This window comes from Coturnix japonica, chromosome 19 (genome assembly GCF_001577835.2).
Source record: "Coturnix japonica isolate 7356 chromosome 19, Coturnix japonica 2.1, whole genome shotgun sequence".
NCBI classification, from domain to species: Eukaryota; Metazoa; Chordata; class Aves; order Galliformes; family Phasianidae; genus Coturnix; species Coturnix japonica.
Window position 1 is genome coordinate 7,894,052 of NC_029534.1, and position 19,728 is coordinate 7,913,779.

Sequence of the window (19,728 nt, forward strand, 5' to 3'; positions counted from 1 at the left end):
ATTTATTAATTTATTTCCACCCCCCAAAATGTACCTTGTGCATACACTTTTTTGCTGGCTTGCACTGGGTCCTGTTCTGCAGGGTTTGTTTAGCAATGCATTGAGAAACTATTTCCTTTTTTAAAAAAAACAAACAAACCCAAACCAAAAGTCCTTCAGCCAGTACAGACATTTGGGCTCTGCAGAAGTGGGAGGCCCTCAGATGTCTCTGCTGTAGCTGCTGCAAGTAAGGCTGGCATGGAGACCCTTATGCACAGATCCTCATCTGATGCAGATGCCTGCAGCTTCCTCACTGTGGCTTGGTGTGACATGCAGTGCAGTGTGCTGTAGTGCTGCTGTCTCTCAGAGCACTTGTTCTGTCTTTCCTGTCATTCCAATCTCCTCTGCTTTTCAGAAGCTCCGTAGCAGTCATTGCTGCCATGATCTGGTGTGGTGAGATCAGAGGACTGAAAAAACTGACCTGTTTTTAAAACTGCTCCTTGAAATTGACTTGTACAAATTGTGTTTAGTCCTTCTTCCTCCTCCCTTCTTATTTTTAAAATAGTGATACTGCCCGGGGTCCTGCATGTGTGCGCAGTTGGTTTTGGCATTCAAAACAGTGGCACTGTTATCCAAGTTGTCATTTTCAAAGGAGACCGTGCTTGTGGTCTAGAGTAGCAAGAACTTCTATACTTGGTGCCTTTGCCCCTGTGTAATCAATAAGGGAGGATGGGAGACAGATACCAGGAATTGAGTTCTAGCCAGAACTGGAGGATGGGCCCCTCAGTCTGGTACGAGAGTGCTGCTCCCTCAGCCACCTGCCTGCTGAATGAGGCAGCTGGGCTCAAGTACACAATGTAAATTCTGCTGACTGTGGGTCGGAGTCTGACATTTATATGAGTTCCTTTTCTCAGAAAATATCTCCAGTAAATGAATCTGCTACCAGCCATTTTGAAATGTTTCATCTGTGAACTTGGCCTCTGGTGAAGACTCATGTCAACATATTATCCTTTAATGTATTCAGTTTTGTTGTTGAGGGCAAAATCATATGCATGAGAAACTGAGTGAATTACTTTTAGGATACATCTCTCTATTTTGTGTTATATGTTTTGTCCTTGTACCGCCCTTGTGCTTGCCTTGAAGAAAGCTGTTTGAAATCCACACTGGATTCCAGGTAGCTTTGAAGTTTGTGAGATTTTGACTCATCACCTGAATTCTGTTTCAGCTGAGTGTTCCTAATGAAAGATCAGATGGGAAAGATGGTTTTCTATGCAATTGAACAAATTTTTTAATGAACAGCTTTAGATCAGTTTTACCTGCTAAATTAACACATCATGTTAAAAGACTACAGACCTGCTGTCTCCTCTTAATCAGGCAGATGTGGTTAAGCCAAGCAAAAGGGAGCAGTTCTGACTCAGTTCTCTTCATACTAGAGAGAGAACAGTCCACATTGCCATAAGCTATCTTTGCCTTATGCTCACAACAAATGACTCCTCTGAATGCGGAGGGGAAAGGAGAATTTCAGAGTCTTCAGATGCTGCTTGGTGATACTGTGATCAGATGATAACAATTTAGATAGCCAGGAGGCATTCAGATGAGTCAGCTGCTTCAGGCAAACTGAGCTCAGTGGTAGGTTGGGTAGTGTATAGGAATTGCAAAGACAGTTGGTTTGTTGTTAGTTGAAGAGTTCTGCAAACCATTGCTTTGAACCAGAACTGTTAAGGGTGGTTGCCTGAACAGTGGGGCTTATGAGTGCTTGGGGGATGGGTTGCATTGTGTGTTTGCAGATTCTCACAGAGCTGATACTAGAAGCTGTGTCTTGTGATCCTCCATCCTTCGGCTCCTTGCTCCATGTGCAGTCTGTGGGATAGACCTCACAGCTATTTCTGTGTAACATATTTCTGTGTAATATTGCTGCATACTTTTCTCAATAAAATTCTTAAATTTCCGTGGGTCAATTCAGTGGCATCTTTCTTCAGTTTAGATGACTTTGAAAAAGTCTCCTGAAGTACACTCACAGGCTGCTGGTCTCTGAATGATTGTTGAGATCTTAATCAGTTTCTCACATGGTTTCTGAGCATGACTTCAGAGATAAATTTGGCTAGTCAGATTCTGACTTTTTTGGATCCTTTTAGCAGTCATGTTGCTCCAGATTTTTGGGGTCAAAATTAGGGTTTTTCTATACACTGGCGCTGGGGAAAACATAAGAGTCAGCTAAAGGTGTAAAGTGAATCCACTTTTCACTGGATGCCTTTAGATGACTCATCTCCCAGTGTCCTCATGTAGATAAGCTTCAAGATCAGAAGATGTGGTTCCCAAGGCAGAAATGCTGCCCCTCCCACAGTGCAAGGGACACACGCAGTGTCCTACTGCAGCACAAGCTGCTGTTTGATGCTTCAGCGAGCACACCCTGCCCTCTAGGTCCTGTTCTCAGCAGGTTGGTAGAGGAGTTCCTTCCTGATTATGGAATGTAGGTGATATACATTTCTCTTAGCTGCATGTAAGAGCTGGTAAGCCACTGGCTTGTTAAATTGCCAGGCAATGAGTGGAAGTATTGGTGGAAACTCACATTAATTATTTCCAAGTGCTGCCAGACTCTGTGAGATTTCATCTCAGTGGACAGGAGAAGCATGAACTGCTGTTTAACGTGTGCTTTGTTTGTTGATTAATGTCAGCTGCCTATTGCATACATTTTAGGCCATCTAGAGAAGTTGAAGGCGTCAGCGAAGAAAACAAGATAGGTTTTGTGAAAATACAAAAACATTTTCTCAACAGTCTCAAATTGCAGATATTCTGAAGCAGTCTTGGCTGCTCCTTTGGTATAGTAGCGTCCCTGTCAGAGTACCTTTGACTGTCCCCAGGTTCTTTAATGTATAATTTCCATTCTAGGCCTCAGTTTCCCTTTTTAAAATTGAAGGTAATGAATCTTGCTGCATTTGTAGGACATTCAAAGATATGAGCATTCAAACAATGAGAATGAGCTATTTGGATCAACTGCTTTGAAACCAGACTGATTTTTTTTCTCTGTGTACGAGTTGCATCAGGTATAATGCATTTGTCTTTTAGTGACTTCTGAAGTAGGCTGCCATTTTCTAAATATGAACAAAATGCAGTTGACGAGTAAAGCTCTGAGGGATAGTTGACTTCCAAATGTGTGAAACCTAATTTTTCATGTGTAGTTCTTAGGGAGAAAGAGAACTGGATGTTCTTGCCGTCAACTCCACTAGAGAGGGAGGAGGAGGGCTCTAATGGAGCATGCCCTGTATGCAGCGATTCGCTCCAGCTGCTCCATATCCTGTCTCTGTTCTTCTTCCTTCCCATGTCTGTGGGTTTCAGGCAGTTGGAGTATTGCTGCTTCTGTCGTGGGACTTGCCACTTGTGATGAGTAGGCTGTGCTGTTTGGCAGGCAGGCAGTGAATAGCTTACTATTGGCTTTATCTCTCTGTCTAGTTTGTGGTTGGAGACCTGCATGTTGTTTGTGGGTTTCTTACGTGCGTCACTGAACCCAGAAGTTTTATTATATTCTCAGAAAAGGGTTTTGCAACAGCTCAGCTATTAAAGCCTAACTGTTCTTGAGTTAAAAGTCTGGGCAGGAAATAACAAAATGAAATCCATCCTAGGGGAGAAGCGTGGTGCATGTAGGGTGGGAAAAGAATGCAAATATACTATTTATAGGAAGAGGGGAAATCAGTAAATGTGAAGGAGTTATCATGGGAAAACCAGACTTGGCAATCTGAGATACTCGGATCCGTGCTGTCAGAATATTTCTCCATTTTAGAAGGTTACATCTCTGCTATATCCAGTGATGAAGAAAAGTTTTGTTGAAATCTGTGCTATGCAGAGTACCTCCCCATGGTGTCCTTTTAGAAGCGTGAACCTTCTCAAATGAAAATATTTGAGTCTTTAAGCTGTGTGACAATCATGGAAGCAGTGCCTGCTGCAGGGAATTCGTGCAGGCAGAGCTGTGTGGGGGACAAAAGAGAGTTGGTTACTCAGTTTGCTTACAGTTGCACAGCAGGTGCTGGTGGTGGAGCTGGAAGGGGGCTCAGCTGCCTGGAATCAAGGTCCCATTTTTGATGCCGTGCTTCTGGTGTTGCACTGACATGGGTGAGAAAAGCTTTTGCGGGGGATGTGAGAAAAGTGACTGCATTTCAGGAATATCCTTATTTAAAGCAGGATGCAGTTCTCATTCTATTTGCAGATTGTAATAAGCTAATCTGGGGCCATATATGTATACATATAGACTTTTTTTATCCCCCCCCCCCGCTCCCCCAAATAGATGTTAAGTTCATCTTGCCTTCCACTGTGGTTTTTGGAACAGATTCCCCCATACTTTACCAGAGTCAGTGCTTGCAGTTCCCTGCTTTATACTGGGTCATGTGCTACTTTGAAGGGATTTGCATGTCATTAGTTCTGCATTGAACTAAAAGTGGTGCTCTGGCTTTAGAGACTATGCTGATACCTCATCCTTCTTCCAGGAAAATAGATCTTGCCTGAAGGGAGGTGCTACACTAAAATAACATTATGGACAGAGGAGCCAAGCTGCTACATTGACTGGCTGGCATTTCATGCTGACTATACCAGTTTTAAAATCACCAGCCTTTCCCTAGGTGCTCAGCAACCTTGAGGAATACCCGGGAGAGGCAAAGGGGTGAGATGACCTGGGGAGAGAAGCAGTAACATAAAGCAGCACCCTGGGAGTTCTGCATGCTATGGCTTACTGACATGTGGCTGACTAGTTTGCCTTTGGCTGGATTTTGTGGTTGCTGTTTGTGTATCAAAGTGCGCACAGTCACTGAACCTTACTTGGAATGGCCTCCAGAAAAGAGAATGCTTGGTTGTTTTCTGTCATCCTTCTGTTCTCCGTGACATGTCAATTGCACAGCCTGGAAGCTGCCCTATTTTTGATTTATGTAGGATGACTTTTGGCATATTGGAGGCTCTTGAGTGGTCCTCAAACTTCATGCAAGTTCTTCTTTCTGACCCTCACTAACAGACCTTCCCTTCCCTCTCTTTTCAAACCATTTCTTCATTCCTACTGCCTCCATTCCTTCTGTGTGCTTTGTTACCCGGACTTCTAGTTCCCATCCCTTCTGTCAGGGTTTTGGTTGTTCTGTTCCTATCCTTACCCACAGCTAATTCCTTGTTTTCTAATCTCTTCTGCTCTAATGTTCTCTGAGGAAATAAATTAGGATGCAAACACACTATGTCTGGAGGCAGTAAGAGCGGAACCAAACATCCTGAGTGGAATTAAACCCAAATGATGAGAATGTGAGTCGGTCTCATTAACAAAGGAGTTTTGGGGCAGATGGGCAAAAATCCTACGTAGGATCCATGACAACATTCAATCTAAATTGTGGAAAATTGCTTTGAATGTAAGATTTCCAGCTCCTTCCCTAACATGGGAATTACCTCCACTCCAAATACGTGCAGACTTATTTTAATTACTAGGAAGATTTTCAAAGTCACACCATGTCTAATGTGGGCCAGCTGGCTGGAGCGTGTCAGACTCTATATGACAAAAAGCCAAGGCATGAGGTGGGGAAAAGAATGCTGAACAGCAGGAAAAAAAAAAAAAAAAAAAAGCAGCTAGCATGAAAATACTCTGAAAGGCATCTCCAGGATCATTACAGACCTGGCTGCAAATGGAGGACCTTACTGGATAGATGAAAATTCATGACAAAGAGAAAGCAGCCAAGATACCTTATGTGCCCCTGTATGCACTAGGTTCACTCTGGAGGAACAGAGCATGCGTATTCCAAAGGCATCTTAATTTAGGGTTGCATACAGATGAAGGTGCTACTGTGTAGGAGGGCATAGCTGACAGCCAGTCTTTGAGAATGAGTACAAGCACACCGAGCTGCAGCAGCATTCAGAAGTTGCAGTCACACCAGCACAGGGCACTATGCTGAAGGAGTGAGAGCTGACTTGTCCCCAGCTGGCATGGGGACAGTACCATGGGCCTATGAACCCATCATCAGCATGCAGCCACAGCTGCCTATAAAGCGTGCCCTGCACTGCTCTATAGCACTGGGATTGACTGCAGAAAGCAAAGGTTGGCAAAATGGAAGTGTTATCCTCCCCTTTCTATAAAAATATGTGCTGAGGTTGAGAAAGATTTCCAAGGTGATTTCTGCTAGGTATTATGCTCCAAAGCCATGCTAAGAAGTGAAGAGTTAAAAGGTTCCTCTGATTTCAGGTGGATGACAAATGTTCCCACATCTTATATGCCTGTCATCAGAACATGCATCCAATAGCATCTACTCCTGTGCTCCCAGTACTGCCAAGGAAGAATGTATGTTTTTTTTTCTAGGATAATTATCAGATGATAATTACTAGTATTAGTAGCTCTCCCAGACTGATGAGCATGCCAAAAGCACTGTACTCCATACAGCGATCACTTAGTTGTGATCAAATACAATATCCATTTTCCCTCCAGTTTCTTGCATATCCTTTATCTAGGGGGAGGAGTAAGTGGTCTAATTGTCTTTCCCATGCATAACATACAAGTAACATACAGCATTCTTCAGATAGAGAGACTAAAATTATTTGGAGCAGAAGCTCAAGAGAGGTTTTAGTGGTCAGAGAATTTGTGTTTGTTTTTTCATTTATGGTCTGATATTGCCCCAAATGCTACAATTTATTGACTAAGGACATGTCTTAGTTTATAAATCATGGATCCGCTAACTTGATTTGAGGCATTGTTTTGTAAAAAAGGTTTTGAAGCCCAAGTCTACCCCACGGGAATGTGTGACACAGTGAGAAATCTTTTGAGAGTATTTTGTTTTTGATAAGCAGACATAAAGTACAAATTATGTTCCTTCTTGTCATTTTTATATTTGGTGCTTGACATGTCAGTTTCTGTGCAGCACATTAAGCATGAGATGGGCAACCATAGAATGGAATAAATCTTAAGTTTTCATTTTTTTTAAGAAGATAATGTTTTTAATGCTGATTTTGTAGTAGAAATGGGCTTTGGTTATTCCTGCCTCACTCTCTTTCTATTCCAAGTGAAGGCCTGATGAAAGATAGTGTAACAAACATATGGGAGCAATGGGTCAGAGGACAGGTAATCTGGCACGTGACACTAGCAGTGCTCACAGCATCCAGAATGAGATTGCATCTACCTGTGCAGTGCTGTTAATTTGAATGTAGTTAATTGTTTCCAATGGCTGGGATGCCGTTTCATGTTTTGTCAGGATGCCCAGCTGCTGTCCAGGACTTTTGTAGATATGGATTTAGTGTTGCGTCCTGCAGGAAGTGACCCTACCAGGTTCTACTGATACAAATTGTGACAATATCATTAAGTTTGCTAGTGTTTGTTAATGCCCTGCCCTGCAATTCGTTCAGGAAACAGAAAGAGCTGTGTCGCAGAACCAAGAAGATAAAGAAGCTCTGCTGAGTCTTTGTACCAAGGAAATAGGGGGTCCTGCTTGAAATCAGTCACTGAATATGCGATATACTTTTGGGAAACTTATATATAACACAACTCTGACAAACTTCTGCACTACCTTCTCCTGAAATTCTAAAGAATAAAGATACTCAGTGTGAGAGAAATGCTTCCATGTATGAGCTTCTGAATGCCTGTAAGAGTAGGTCATCATTATATCACAGAAGAGCCCCACTCACAGACATCTCCTTTGACTTGGTGCTATGCAAGCATTGCCTGTGAAGTTAACAGCTTTTCCCAGGGAACTTAATGGTTTGCTTTCTGGATTCCAACAGGTGAAACTGATTGACTACATCCACCGCCAACGGCAGTGCAAGCTGAGTGTGCCCCTGAATGACAGGACAGCAGAGCTCAACAGCTACCCGAGATTCAATGACTGGTTAGACATTGTCAATGTGAGGAAAGAAGTTGTACAGGTAAGAAGGCAACCATCATCACAGAACCTTCCCGCCCACTCACATGTGACTTTCTCAGCTGCCTGCTGGGTTTGAGTTAGTTTTCTGGGCAGGTGTGAATCTGTGCTCTGGATTTTGACAGAGTGGGAGTCTTTACTCAGAAAGAAATAATTGTTTGTTTTTTTTTTTTTATTTCACACAAAAGCCTTCTCCTGTGAGTGAGGTCTGATCCAAACTGATACCAAAGAGTATTGCATCAGTGCAAAAGAATGAAATGAATAACTCCTCTGGTGTTCTGTGTGGTGGCCAGCATCAGCTGTTCATGCTCACAGACCGTGAATGTTTCTGATCTTTACAGATTTTTTATCATTTAATTCTTAACATGCAAATCACTGAAGACCTTTTTATTGCACAGAATAATCTGATACTCTTGCTGGAATCAGCAATGACCAGACAAGCCAACGCCCCCAGCTCCTGTCTGGACACATTTTTTTTTAAGAGTCTGAAATCCTGCCTGTGTTTAGGTGATAAGTAGAACCTCAGGGTTCAGATTGTTTCATTGGGTTTGGCCTGTGCATGACTTATCTATGCTGTTTTGTACTGGGGAAAGTTCTGTTCTGCATAATATTAATGGCAGTATAAGTAGAGTTCATTCTACTGGCAGCTAAACAAAGCAGGAAAGGCTTTTTCCACTCTTTTTTCACATTTTTTGGCCCTGCAGGCCACATGAGCGTTTCCACTCGATTTCCTTTGATCCTTACACAAGCCACAATTTCTTAGACTTCATCAGGAATCTGCCTGTAAAAGGACTAAGTGAAAAATGGAGCAGATTTCTATGAAAGTTATTCCAGATTGGTCCTGACGTAACTGAACAGGTTCTGGTGAAATAGGATGAGTTGGAGACAGAGTTGTACCTTTTATTTACTACTGTTTATTTTAAATGTAATGCTTTAGAATGGATATTATCCTTCAGGTCACTGAGGGCGTGGATCGTGCAGCTGAAGGTGCAGCAGAGACAGTGAGAGAACAGAAAAGCAGCCTGTTGCTGTGGCCAAACTGCCAGGCTCACAACTATTGTTGGTTTCTAGGGTTACTGGAATTGCTTGAGCCTAAAAGAATGTCTTTGTAGCTCTTTTTGAAATCCTCTGTGGTGCCTGCAAAACTGGGGGAAGGGATGAAGAGGAGGAGGAAGCAGGGAGAACAGAGGTGGATAATTCAAATCTGCCACATCCTGATAATTCAGGGAGACTGTCCTTCTGTACATGTAGTCACTAAAAAAGGTGAGCAAATTTGGTTTTGATCCAAGTCAGGAAGAGAATGTTTTCCAGCTGTTCATTCTTTTTCTTTGTGCTTATTACCTTCTCCCAGTCAGTCACCAAGGTATGAACTGTTTTTCCTTCTGTTCCCTGGATCAGAAATACAAGAGGTACATTTATTGAAATTGCTCCATGATTCCAAATTTGTGGCTATTTTTTAAAAGTTCTGCATCCACTTCATGCAGCTGCTGAGTGTTCCTGGAGAATTTAGGTTTGGTGAGCAGGAGAACTGCAATACCTTTTGTCTTTACAGTGATTTTTTAGTAGAGATGTCTGTCCATGATGGGTTGTCTTTCAGAAATGTTAGAGGTGTCATGGGATCATTCCTGTTGTTGGTTAGGGTTAGGGTCATGCATGTGAACATTTCAGCTGAATCATTTGAAAATAGCAGTCATTGACAGAAAGTGCTTTGATAGATCAGCTATTATGAAATACAAAATGGCTGCCCTTAGCATTATGCACAGTCTGTGACTTGACTGGGAAGCAGCCATAAGGGAGCCTTTAAAGAGATAGCTGAGTATGTCAGGAAATGAAAGCGGGAATGTACTCGGTTCCTGTACCTGGTTCTGCTGCTAGTGTACTTGTTTACTCTGGGGAATCACTGAACATCCCTAAGAGCCTGATAGCTTGTCTGTAAAACTGAAGTACTTATACTGGATTTCAACACTACAAGGAGAAAGAAAACCTCACATATGTTGTAATAATCTTTTCATGTTAGGCACGTAGCTCTCTCTTTTCTGAGACTTTTAGGCTTTGAAACTGACTGAAAAAGTTGCCAACTACCTGTAGAGTTGGAGAACTATCCCTTCTGTGATTCTCAGAAGCCTCCAGCTGCAGCAGGGTCCTGCTGCAGCCACCTCTGAGGTCTGAAGGTACAATGGAGGTGTGCTTGGGTGAAGGGTTTGCCTGTGGCCCACTACTTGCTTCAGGAGAAAGGCCTGAGTTCATGCGTTGTTTGTTGTTTTCTTAGGAATTTTTGCTTTTTAAAATGGTTCTGGTTTCCTTTGCACTTCTGGTGTTGCTGGAGGGAGCACCACAAGGTTGTGCTAATCTCTGACACAACACCTTTGAAAAACAGCCTAATTGCAAAGCAGTTTTTTAGCTCAGCAGTTAGAGAAACAATGCTCTTTTTCACCCTCTCCACCTCCTCCTCCTTCCCTTTCCCCCTGCCCCCAGCTCTCTCCCAAATAAAGCTGCCATGCAGGGAAGTACAGAAGCTCCCTGGCTCTCCCATCAGAAATAGAGCAGCAGCTCTAAATTAGAATATCTGCTGACTCCTCTAGTCCAAACTGAAGCCTATTTTTGCCCAGTGACTTACTCTAGACATTGTGAAGCTTGAAAGCTCTGGGTATTATAATTGCTGTCTTGTTGTTGGGCTCCTTTCTTTCTTTGAAAAGCTATATTTAAAACAAGAATAATGTCTGCTTGTAAAATCCTTTAGTTCTGGAAGAGATTATAGTAATAACAATGCACTGTTTATGGCATTGGGTGACAGCTCAAGCTCCTGTGAACATGGATAACAGTCAGCCAGTCATGCTGCGCAGAGTGAAAGGGCTGTTCTGTGTGGACCTAGAAAACTTGGAGGTAGGTGGTAAATACAAGTGTTGACTTTGTGATCCTGTTTGCTGTCTGTGAATACGCTGTTTGGAGGGGTAAGGAAAAAAGGAACCCCCCGCCCTAACTCATGCTATTTCTGTTTCTTTGTTACTGTGCCTCTAATCAGTTGCCAGACAGATTTGTATCATAGGAAACAGTGGCTACTATAGAGCAGGTTCTGCTTTGGAGCTGGCCTAATATTGTTCTGTAACTTCTTTATTTCTTTTTAAATACAGCATTTTTTCTAGGAAATGCCTTGCTTTTGGCTAGGAGTTCTGGAGGTGGATTAGCACTGCGTGTGTTAGGTTACTACCAAAAGTGGTGCATATACAGCTAAACATGGTGAACTGAAACTGGGAAAAAAAGGTAGTTGAACTGAGAATGAAAAAATGTGGGTCAAGGAAATCTGCAGAAAGATGCATTTAAGTTATGTAGTTGTTTCCAGCGAGTGAAAGTTGCTCTGTAAAATGTACCTAGGAAAATATACTGTTCTGGATTGTCATGCTCCCCTTGAGAGCTGGAGATGGGAATTGAGGGGAGTGTGAAGGAAAGAGGATGTGAGCCTTGCTCCTAGGCTGATTGAAGGAGTCTCTTGCAGAGCTATTGGCTGGGTTCTGGGCTTGGAGCATGTCTTCCAAATAAAAGTGATTAAAAAATCTCTATTCACTTACTTTCTTTAGCACAGAAAAAATTCTCTGTCTTTTCTCTTGTTCTTCCCAGAAACTTCAATATTCTGTTTCTGAATATAACTTGTCATCATCTTAAAAAGCAAATTAGAAATGTAGTCATCTCCTTATTTCTCAAAGCATGTCTGAACCAGCCCTGCTCACTATGTAGCAGGGGTTCCAGTCAATCAAGTCTGGAAAGCTGTTTTTAGTACAGATAACTGTCCTGCATAGGGAGGGGCAGATTGGTTCCTGAGCAAACCAGGGCAGCACTTGGCAGACAGCAGCAGAGCATTGAGTAGGAATGAACTTAAGATCCTCCTGCTGTCCCTGTGAGAGGCTGTACAGGATGAGGCCCTGGTACAGCATTGATACTGTTAGATCATGACCCATGGTTTTGCTGGTTGGACTGGGCTCTAGTTTGCAGTTGATCATGCTGATCAGTTGTTTGAGGAAAGGCGTGGCATTTCTGTGTGTCCATCTTTACTTTAGCTGGGGGAATATCAGAGGTAGATCTGCCTAACCCTGTCAGGTTTCTGCAGGTGTGTCCTCTCATATCCTATAAGGATATCTATTTGGGATTTCTCAATAATAGGATATCTATAATATAAGGATATCTAGTTGGGATTTCATGGCTCCAGCAGCAGAAACTCTGACACGATGGCTAGACAGCTGAGATCCTGAATCTGCTAATTGTGTGCATGCAAATAAACTCTGTCATGCAGGCTTTGTGCACCTGTACTTCATCACCACGTGCCAGCTGAGGGCCACTCCCCAGCGTAAGCAGCCATTCCCTGCTGCTACCAGGGCTTACTGGCAATGCCGTGGCAGGTAGGTGCTCCTCACAGCACTGAATCACTTAAGGCATGGTGTTAGTGAGGCTCACACACCCCTCCAGACTGCAGTGAGATGCTGCAGCTGTACACCTGCCCTCCTACAGAAAAGCTGCAGTTTCTGTTCACAAAGAGCAGAGTGGGACTGCCCTGAGTCTATCAGCTCGTCTCCACCCACTGGTTGCGTGAGAGCTAAAATGTGAAGTTATTAAGCAAAACCATAGCCTGTACATGCAACTTAACGCAAGTTAGAAATTCAACGTGGGAGGCATTCCAGAATGCCTGTAAAATCTACAGAAATCTAAGAACAGAACAATTTTTCAGTAAATTCTTTGTTGAACACCAGTAAACCAGAGAGGGAAAAACCATCAGGCACAGAATGTTCTTAAGAGCATCCTGATGTGCTTTGCTTAGAGCTATCAGTGGGAATTTAAGCACCTTATGTAATGAGCTTTCTCTTCTAACATCTGCTGCTTGATGGGAGGATGGCTGGTGAGAGAGTGTATTGATTTAAGAGGAGGCACCTGGGGCCTTGTCAACTGTCTGGCTTTACAGGAAGAGCCATGTCTACGAGGTTGAGGGGCAGGTCAGGCTGATTTGTCCAAGTACCAGCAGCATTAGCTCTGTAGGCTTATCTGCACTAAAGAATCTTTACCAAAAATACCTCATCCACTGTGTGAGATATCAGCATTTTTGCCATGTTTCAAGGATTTAAGTTGGACACCAGATAAGATTAAAGATATTATGCTGTCATGAACTCTTCACCCTGGCTAATTCAGAGAAACCTTTGGATGGCTTCTGAGATGTTCTGGTTTGCACTTCTCCCTTTTAAACATGGATGCTACGAAGTGCACAGTCTGTTTGTCTGATAAGCAGGCGAGCTTTGTAGAGAAGTTCTCTTCCTGGGTTGGATTTTTTTTTAACATCATTTCTGCTGCACAGTGTATATGAGTAAGGCTATAAGCTTTGCTGGTGCTGCTCTGAGGTGCTGGAAGATTGAAAGCAGCAGTTTCTATTTCTTTATATATTTTTTCCTTTTAATAAATTTGGCCTTACTATTACAGTAGTATGTGAATATCTTGCAGCATGCTGTGTCATTCTGTAGTCAAGGAAAGGTGTGCCCAGGGAGGTGGCACTTAGCTGGGCCCTAATGTCAGCCTATAAACTGCGTTTATTTTGAAGCCACAGCACCTGTGAAGAATGAGATGAAGATGAGTCTGTTGAACACCTGTTGCTCACTCAAGTGCTGAAAAATGGGAGTAACTGCTTCTCAAATGCCCAGAATTGCACTTGCACCATTGGGGGGCTGGAGCCCACTTCTGCCCAGCTCAACAGCTAAACCAAAGCATCAGCTGGCCTGTTTTAAGATCAATCTTGAACTGGTGACCATTATCACTGTCACACTGGCTGGGAGGATAACACAGGTAAATTATATAAGGCTGATCTTAGGGGCTCAGTTTGGCCAGTTTTATATTAAGCCACTGTGTATGTGCAACAAGAGTGGTTCTTTAAAGAAAGCCTCTTACTTCCCCTCCCTCCCCCTCTTCAAAGGCTTATTTCTTTTGTCGTGTGGCAGCAGGTTGAGAGAGTCTGAGCTGCCCCAGCTGAAGGTCATTGGGGCTGTGTAAATATAATCTCCTTTTCTGTACTTATACTTTCCTACAACTTGCTATTCTGTTTTTCTAAAATTAAACTAGTGAGCAAAAAAGTAGACTGGACTTTGTGTGCTGGCCCAGGAAGGAGATGAGCTTGCACTGCTGGGGTGTGCCTGGGTGAAAGCACACTTTATCTTAGGATAAAGAGCAAAGCCAGCAGTGAAACAGGGCTTCCATGTGGTGCTGTGCTGTGCCTTGTGTTGCATGCACTGAGGCACAGAGCACAGCGCTGCTGGCGGAAATGAAACTGGTCAGCCTTGGGGTGACGAGTTCAAGCCCTCTGCAGCAAATGCGTACCACAAAGGAAGAGATGGCTGAGCACTTGTAGAAAGAGAGCCTGGAGTGCTTTGTCATCTTTTAAAAATTGTGTTAAGGTTTTTCTCTAAAATGGTTTGAAAAATGAAGTGAAAGCTGGGGATTCCTCGTTGCAGCAGTTTGGTCTTTAAAATGAATAACAACCATCAGTGCCAGCCTTGCAAGAACAGGCAGTCCTGTGGTTTAACTGTGGGGCTGCAGTGTGACAAAGATGTCGGCTTGGTTCTCTGTGTCAGTAAATGTTGATTATGCTCCTGTGGGAATGAGAGAAGGACCTGGGGCTCTAGATGCTGCTGTGCAGGACTCAGCTCTGCTCAGAGACCGTTGTGGCAACCCCTCCCCGCCATCCCCGCCCATCTGTACTGGTGGAGATGAACAGTTTTGTGTTTGTGGACCATCCCTTGGGAGCAGTGAGCATGTGCTCATAGGAGCAGAGCTGAGCCCAGATGCCATTCCTCGTACCTCCTGCAGTAGGGAATTGGAATTCCCCACTGAAGCCTTGTCTATACTAGCACAACCAGGAGAGCTAATTTGGGGTAAGTAAAAATAGGCAGCTATTCCTCGCTGATACAACTTGAATCACACACATTCAGTATATGCTTGTTTTTTTTTTTTTTTTTTTTTTTTTTTTTTTTTTTTTTTTTTTTTTTTTTGTCTAATAGACCATTTCTTACTCCACTGAGGACTAACTGTGTGGGTACGAGCGAGGCTCATGTCAGAGGTGCTGTGGCACATGCCTTAGGTAACTGCTGTACTCTGCCCTCCTTGTAAAAGGAGAAAAGATAGAAGAGAACCTGATTGCATCTTGGGTACCTGGGGGGAAGAAGGCTTGCAGAACAAACTGACTTCCTTCTTTCTTCTTGCTTCTACTTATTTTAAATATATATTTAAATTTACATTTGATTGGGATTTTCTTTACAGGCTTTGCTGCAATCTCTAAGCTGAGCAAGGAGAACTGTTTTTGGTATGTGATGCCACACCTACTGCTGCAAAGCATTGTGGCTCACTGGAATTTCTGCCAGCCCAAATATCATTAGCTGCCAACCTTGTGCCAATCGTTAACCTGAATGTTAGCACTGCAGATCAGCAGTGCCTCTCCGATCTGGGACCTCCACAGAGCAGAAGCAGAGGGAATCTGATCCCCACCTGCTCCATCCATCGCGCCCTGTCCCGGCTGACCCTGCATTTCATCTGCTTGCGCTACTGCTTGAAGCCTGGGCGAGGGGTGGTGTTGTCTGTGATGGACACGTTCAGCTTCCTGAGGAAATCTTAGTCTCTTGACCAATTTTTTTATTGGTTTATGAATAGCTCCAATAAGTTACTGGTTACTTTTGTGTCCTGCAAAGGATAGAGAAATGGGGTGGTACTGGGTAATGGGACTTGGTAGCTCATACTGAGAGCTACATGATGCCGTTACTTAAAGCAGCAGCTATGTAATCTCAGCTCAGGGAGTGGTGGTAGTGAGGAAATGTTTCCAGATAGTTCAAGAATTACATTGCTGTAATCCTGCCTGTTCTGTGACTGTGTAAAAGCCTGAAGTGGGATAAGTGTGTATCACAAGAAGCACTGGCTTTCCGTTATGCTTTAATGGAAGCAGTAGCATCCTTGCTTTAGTAAGTAGGGGCACCTACTTACTTAGCAAGTAGGTGGTGTTCAAAGCTTTATACCCTGCTTTAGGCATTCGTGGGGGTACAGGAACTGGCAGAGCTGGAATGTTTCTGGATGACTCTGTCCCCCTGACACGCTGAGCTCCCATGTTGCGGGTATGCATCGTGCTTGTGCTGCTCCCATCACTGACATCTTGCACCACAGCCGGCCTTGTGATAGTACTGAACAAAGATGCTTCTGTGAGCTGCTGTCTGCGTGCAGAGGAGTGGAATCCAGAGGGTGCTGGGAAACAGCTCACTGTCAGACAGACTTGGTTGAATGTTGGAATTAGTACAGTTTGGCTGGGGAGTTTTGTGATCAAAGCTGGGCTGGCTTTGTGCTGGAATATTTGAGTGGTGGATTTTAGGGAGATTAGTTCAAACTTAAGATGTTTAGCATTGAAATTGCCCTAAATTAGGGCAGAATAACTTTCTCTCTTAATCATTTTGGAAGTATGGTGTGATTAGCTGAGCGCTCTCAGTACCACGACGTGACTGTTTCAGAATGTTTGAGAGCAGTTACCTGTATCAAAGCAATGGGAGCAGTTTTGATTAACCTCTTGATTTTAGGACCCAGGCTAACTTCTGTCCCTGGTCTGGATTGCGAGAGGTGTGATCTTAAAACACTCATATTTGATTTGTAGCCTTTTAGGGTTTGAAGGGTCAGTGTGAAATGTCCACAACATTTCAAAGCTTTTTGTTTTCAAACAGATACGCTCAGTTTCCCATTTAAATAGAGGTTGAAACTTTGTTATGTAGCACGGTTCCAGCAGCTGAAACTTCAGGAAGGAGGCCAAATATTGTGAAATTTGTGATCTCATTGTGAGAACAGGCGGCAGTGAGGTTTGTTTAGGCAAAACAGTGGGGGAAATTCCTGGGTATCTGCACTAAGTATCCTGGTTTTGTTTATTAACCACAATTGCTGCAGACTTACGCTGGAAACATTTGAATGAGGGAGGAGAGAAGCAATACAGCTTAACTTTGTCATGGAGCATTCGATCATTTCGTGCCATCCAGAATCCTATATCTTTTGTGTCTGTTTGATTATCTTTTGGGGGTTTGGTGTATTATAAAAGGCACAAGGAAATCTACACAAATATCTTCCTAAGCAGGGTATCAGTAAGGCTGGTCCTCTAATGAAGGTAGAATTGCCTAAGGAGGAGATCAATACCTCTTTGTCAAAACATTTTTTCTGTTGATGAAAGAAGCTATTTTCCACACTGTTTGAACTTTTCATTTCTCCAGTGAAAAGCAAAATATTTGCCATATTTTTCAGATTTTTGGCCTGCTTTGTTTTAATGATAAAGATAACTTCAATTAGTAACTTTTCAGAAATACTGAGTGAAAACTTTCCACAGGGGAAGGAGAGAAGAATATTTCAGTCAACTCTAATCCTAATTTAAATACTGGAGAAGGACAATGACATGCTAGTGATACAGAGGATCTCTTGGCATAGAGAGAACAGAGAGCAGATTCTGAGCATTTACTGCTGTGTGATCACTACTGATCCCTAAGAGAGATACACTACCAAATGAGGAAATCATGAGTCAGACCAGGCAGTGAGACAGTGGCACTACTTTACATCAGAAACAAAGATGGCAGTCTTATTATGGGTATATTTAAAAAAAAAGTATATGCGTTTTTTTTTCCTCCTGCAGAGAATACCAGAGGAGCTAACCTTAGATGCCTTACTTGAAATGAATGAATCAAAGGTGAAAGAAACAATGAAGAGATGTGGCGCCAGAGACGAGGAGTGCTCCAGACTCAATGGGGCACTGAGCTGCTTAAGGAAGGTGACTGAATCAGGTATGAGACTGCTTTTTGTTCTATGGAATTAGTTTCTCAGCAGCCAGATCGCATCCTTCTTCCCTTCATTTGAGACAGTCTACAGAAACCTTTGGGTCTTCGATTATATGCTATAGCTGATGTCAGGTTATGGCTCTTGTATCTGCATGAAATTAGAACAATCAAATGTAATTAGTGCTATGAATGAGATTTGGTTTTTGAGAACATTTTCAGCTCTGAAAATAAATGTATGTAGAAATACACTCCCCAACTCAACAGACTGTATGATTGTTCCCTCTGTGTTCAGAGTTGGGTCTGATGCTACAGTGTTCCATTGTTTAGTATCCTGGACTTAACAAATGTAACCTCCTCTCCCCTCGTATATTGCTAATTCAGAGAGAAGGTAATTCTGTTTTGTATGATGTAGTTCAGAAACCTGAGCGGTTTTCAGCTTAATTCTTTGGAAAAGCAGAACATTGCTCTGACTACCCTTTCTCACTGCATAGCTTGCAGTCTCCCATTTGACTTGCTTCTCTTTAAAGCTGCTTCCTTTCTGCTATTTTTCGGACTGGAAATTGATAGAACCATTAACCAAATTCCAGTAGCAGATGTAAGAGCTAGAAAAAACATTGATTTAAATTGAAATTATGGAAAGAAGGATACTGTCTGTTTAATTAGGAACATACAGGTCCAGTGGATCTGACTAAATTATTTAAGAACAGCCTCAGGATTCCCAGAATGTTGTTTCACAATCTTCCCCTGCCACCTGCCCAGGGCTACTTTCACAAAGCACTGTACGTTCTGTTTGTATCAGACAGCATACTGGCATTCCTGTGCATCAGATCTTTCTTTGTAACAATTACCCATCTGTCACTGAAAGGTGTTGTTTCCTGTATTATGACAGCTTATACCATTCTCAAATCATAAAGATTAGTTAATGGAAAAGCCAACAAACAGCTCAATCTCGTGTTTCCTTTTTTCTAATCTTTCTCGTCCTGCACTGTCAAATATTTCCCATCCATGTGTAGCAATACCAGCCATTGTTCAGAAGGCATGGCACCCAGCCCAAATTCACATACACTTGTATTTATGTTCCTCTCTTTTCATTTGAAAAAAATAAAATAAAATAAAATAATCTGTGTTTTGAGAGGTTATTATTTTATTTTTTTTTTAAATCCTAGGTCTGTGATTACCATTTAATCTGTTAAAATTCAACCCATCTTAGAACGTAAGATCTTCTAAAGTGTATTTTAGTTTAGAACTTGAGATACATAGCTACAGATATGAAAAAAGGGTAGTTAATGCATTCCTTGTTTTAAAGGTTAACCTTAGCTGATGCAGTAGATGGATCTTAGGAGAGAAGAAGCAATTACTTGGCTATATGCAAATAAGGCAAAAAAAACCAAACAACAACACCTCATAGCCCAAAGCTGCGTCATGCAATATCCTGTGCCAGCACTTTTGTTTTGCTTTCTTTTTAAACCTAACATTGCTATGGTTGCTGAACAGGTGGGGAGTTAAAAGATGATGTGCTGATGAATCTTCCTGAAGCACGCCGAGAGAACAGCTCTACAAACACAACTGAGTCCCCCTGCTCCTCTGCGCCCACGTGGACTCACAGTGCACTGAACCTTCCCAAGGGCAGCAGCCAGCAGGCTCGATCGGTGTCGGTGTCTACAATCCCATCTTCAGATTCTCCTGCCTCAAGTCACGGACCTTCTATCTATGCAGAAAACCTCCTGGACCCTTTTGCCTTCCCTGCACACAGTGGAAGGTTAACACCAAGGACTCCTCATAGCATCACCATCACTCCCCCAACCACTCCTCAAGCCAAGAGACGGCACAAGTTGAAGCCACCACGGACTCCTCCTCCCCCTTGCCGGAAAGTTTTTCAGCTGCTACCTAATTTTCCAACCCTCACAAGGAGCAAGTCCCATGAATCACAGCTGGGAAACAGGATAGATGATGTTCCTCCAATAAAGTAAGCAAGATACTTCCTTCATTGTGGGCACTGAAGAGCATACCAACAGGCATTCAATCTGATGCTGGTGGCCAGTTGCCTGGTTGTGGTTTCACTGCAGTCTGACAATCAA

General features: G+C 42.8%; 1 protein-coding gene across 9 annotated transcripts in view; it reads left to right on the plus strand.

Moving 5' to 3' along the window:
* KSR1 (kinase suppressor of ras 1) overlaps window positions 1-19,728 on the plus strand; it is a 58,334-nt gene that overhangs the window by 19,949 nt on the left and 18,657 nt on the right. For 7 of the 9 annotated variants that reach the window (XM_015881172.2, XM_015881173.2, XM_015881176.2 and 4 more), the window contains exons 2-4: window positions 7,705-7,845; window positions 17,509-17,656; window positions 19,145-19,616. In XM_015881172.2, the coding sequence (XP_015736658.1) occupies window positions 7,705-7,845; window positions 17,509-17,656; window positions 19,145-19,616 (761 nt within the window). Of the gene's footprint in view, window positions 1-7,704; window positions 7,846-8,987; window positions 9,105-10,635; window positions 10,725-17,508; window positions 17,657-19,144; window positions 19,617-19,728 lie in introns of those variants that run through there. The other 2 variants (XM_015881182.2, XM_015881183.2) reach the window with 2 other exon arrangements.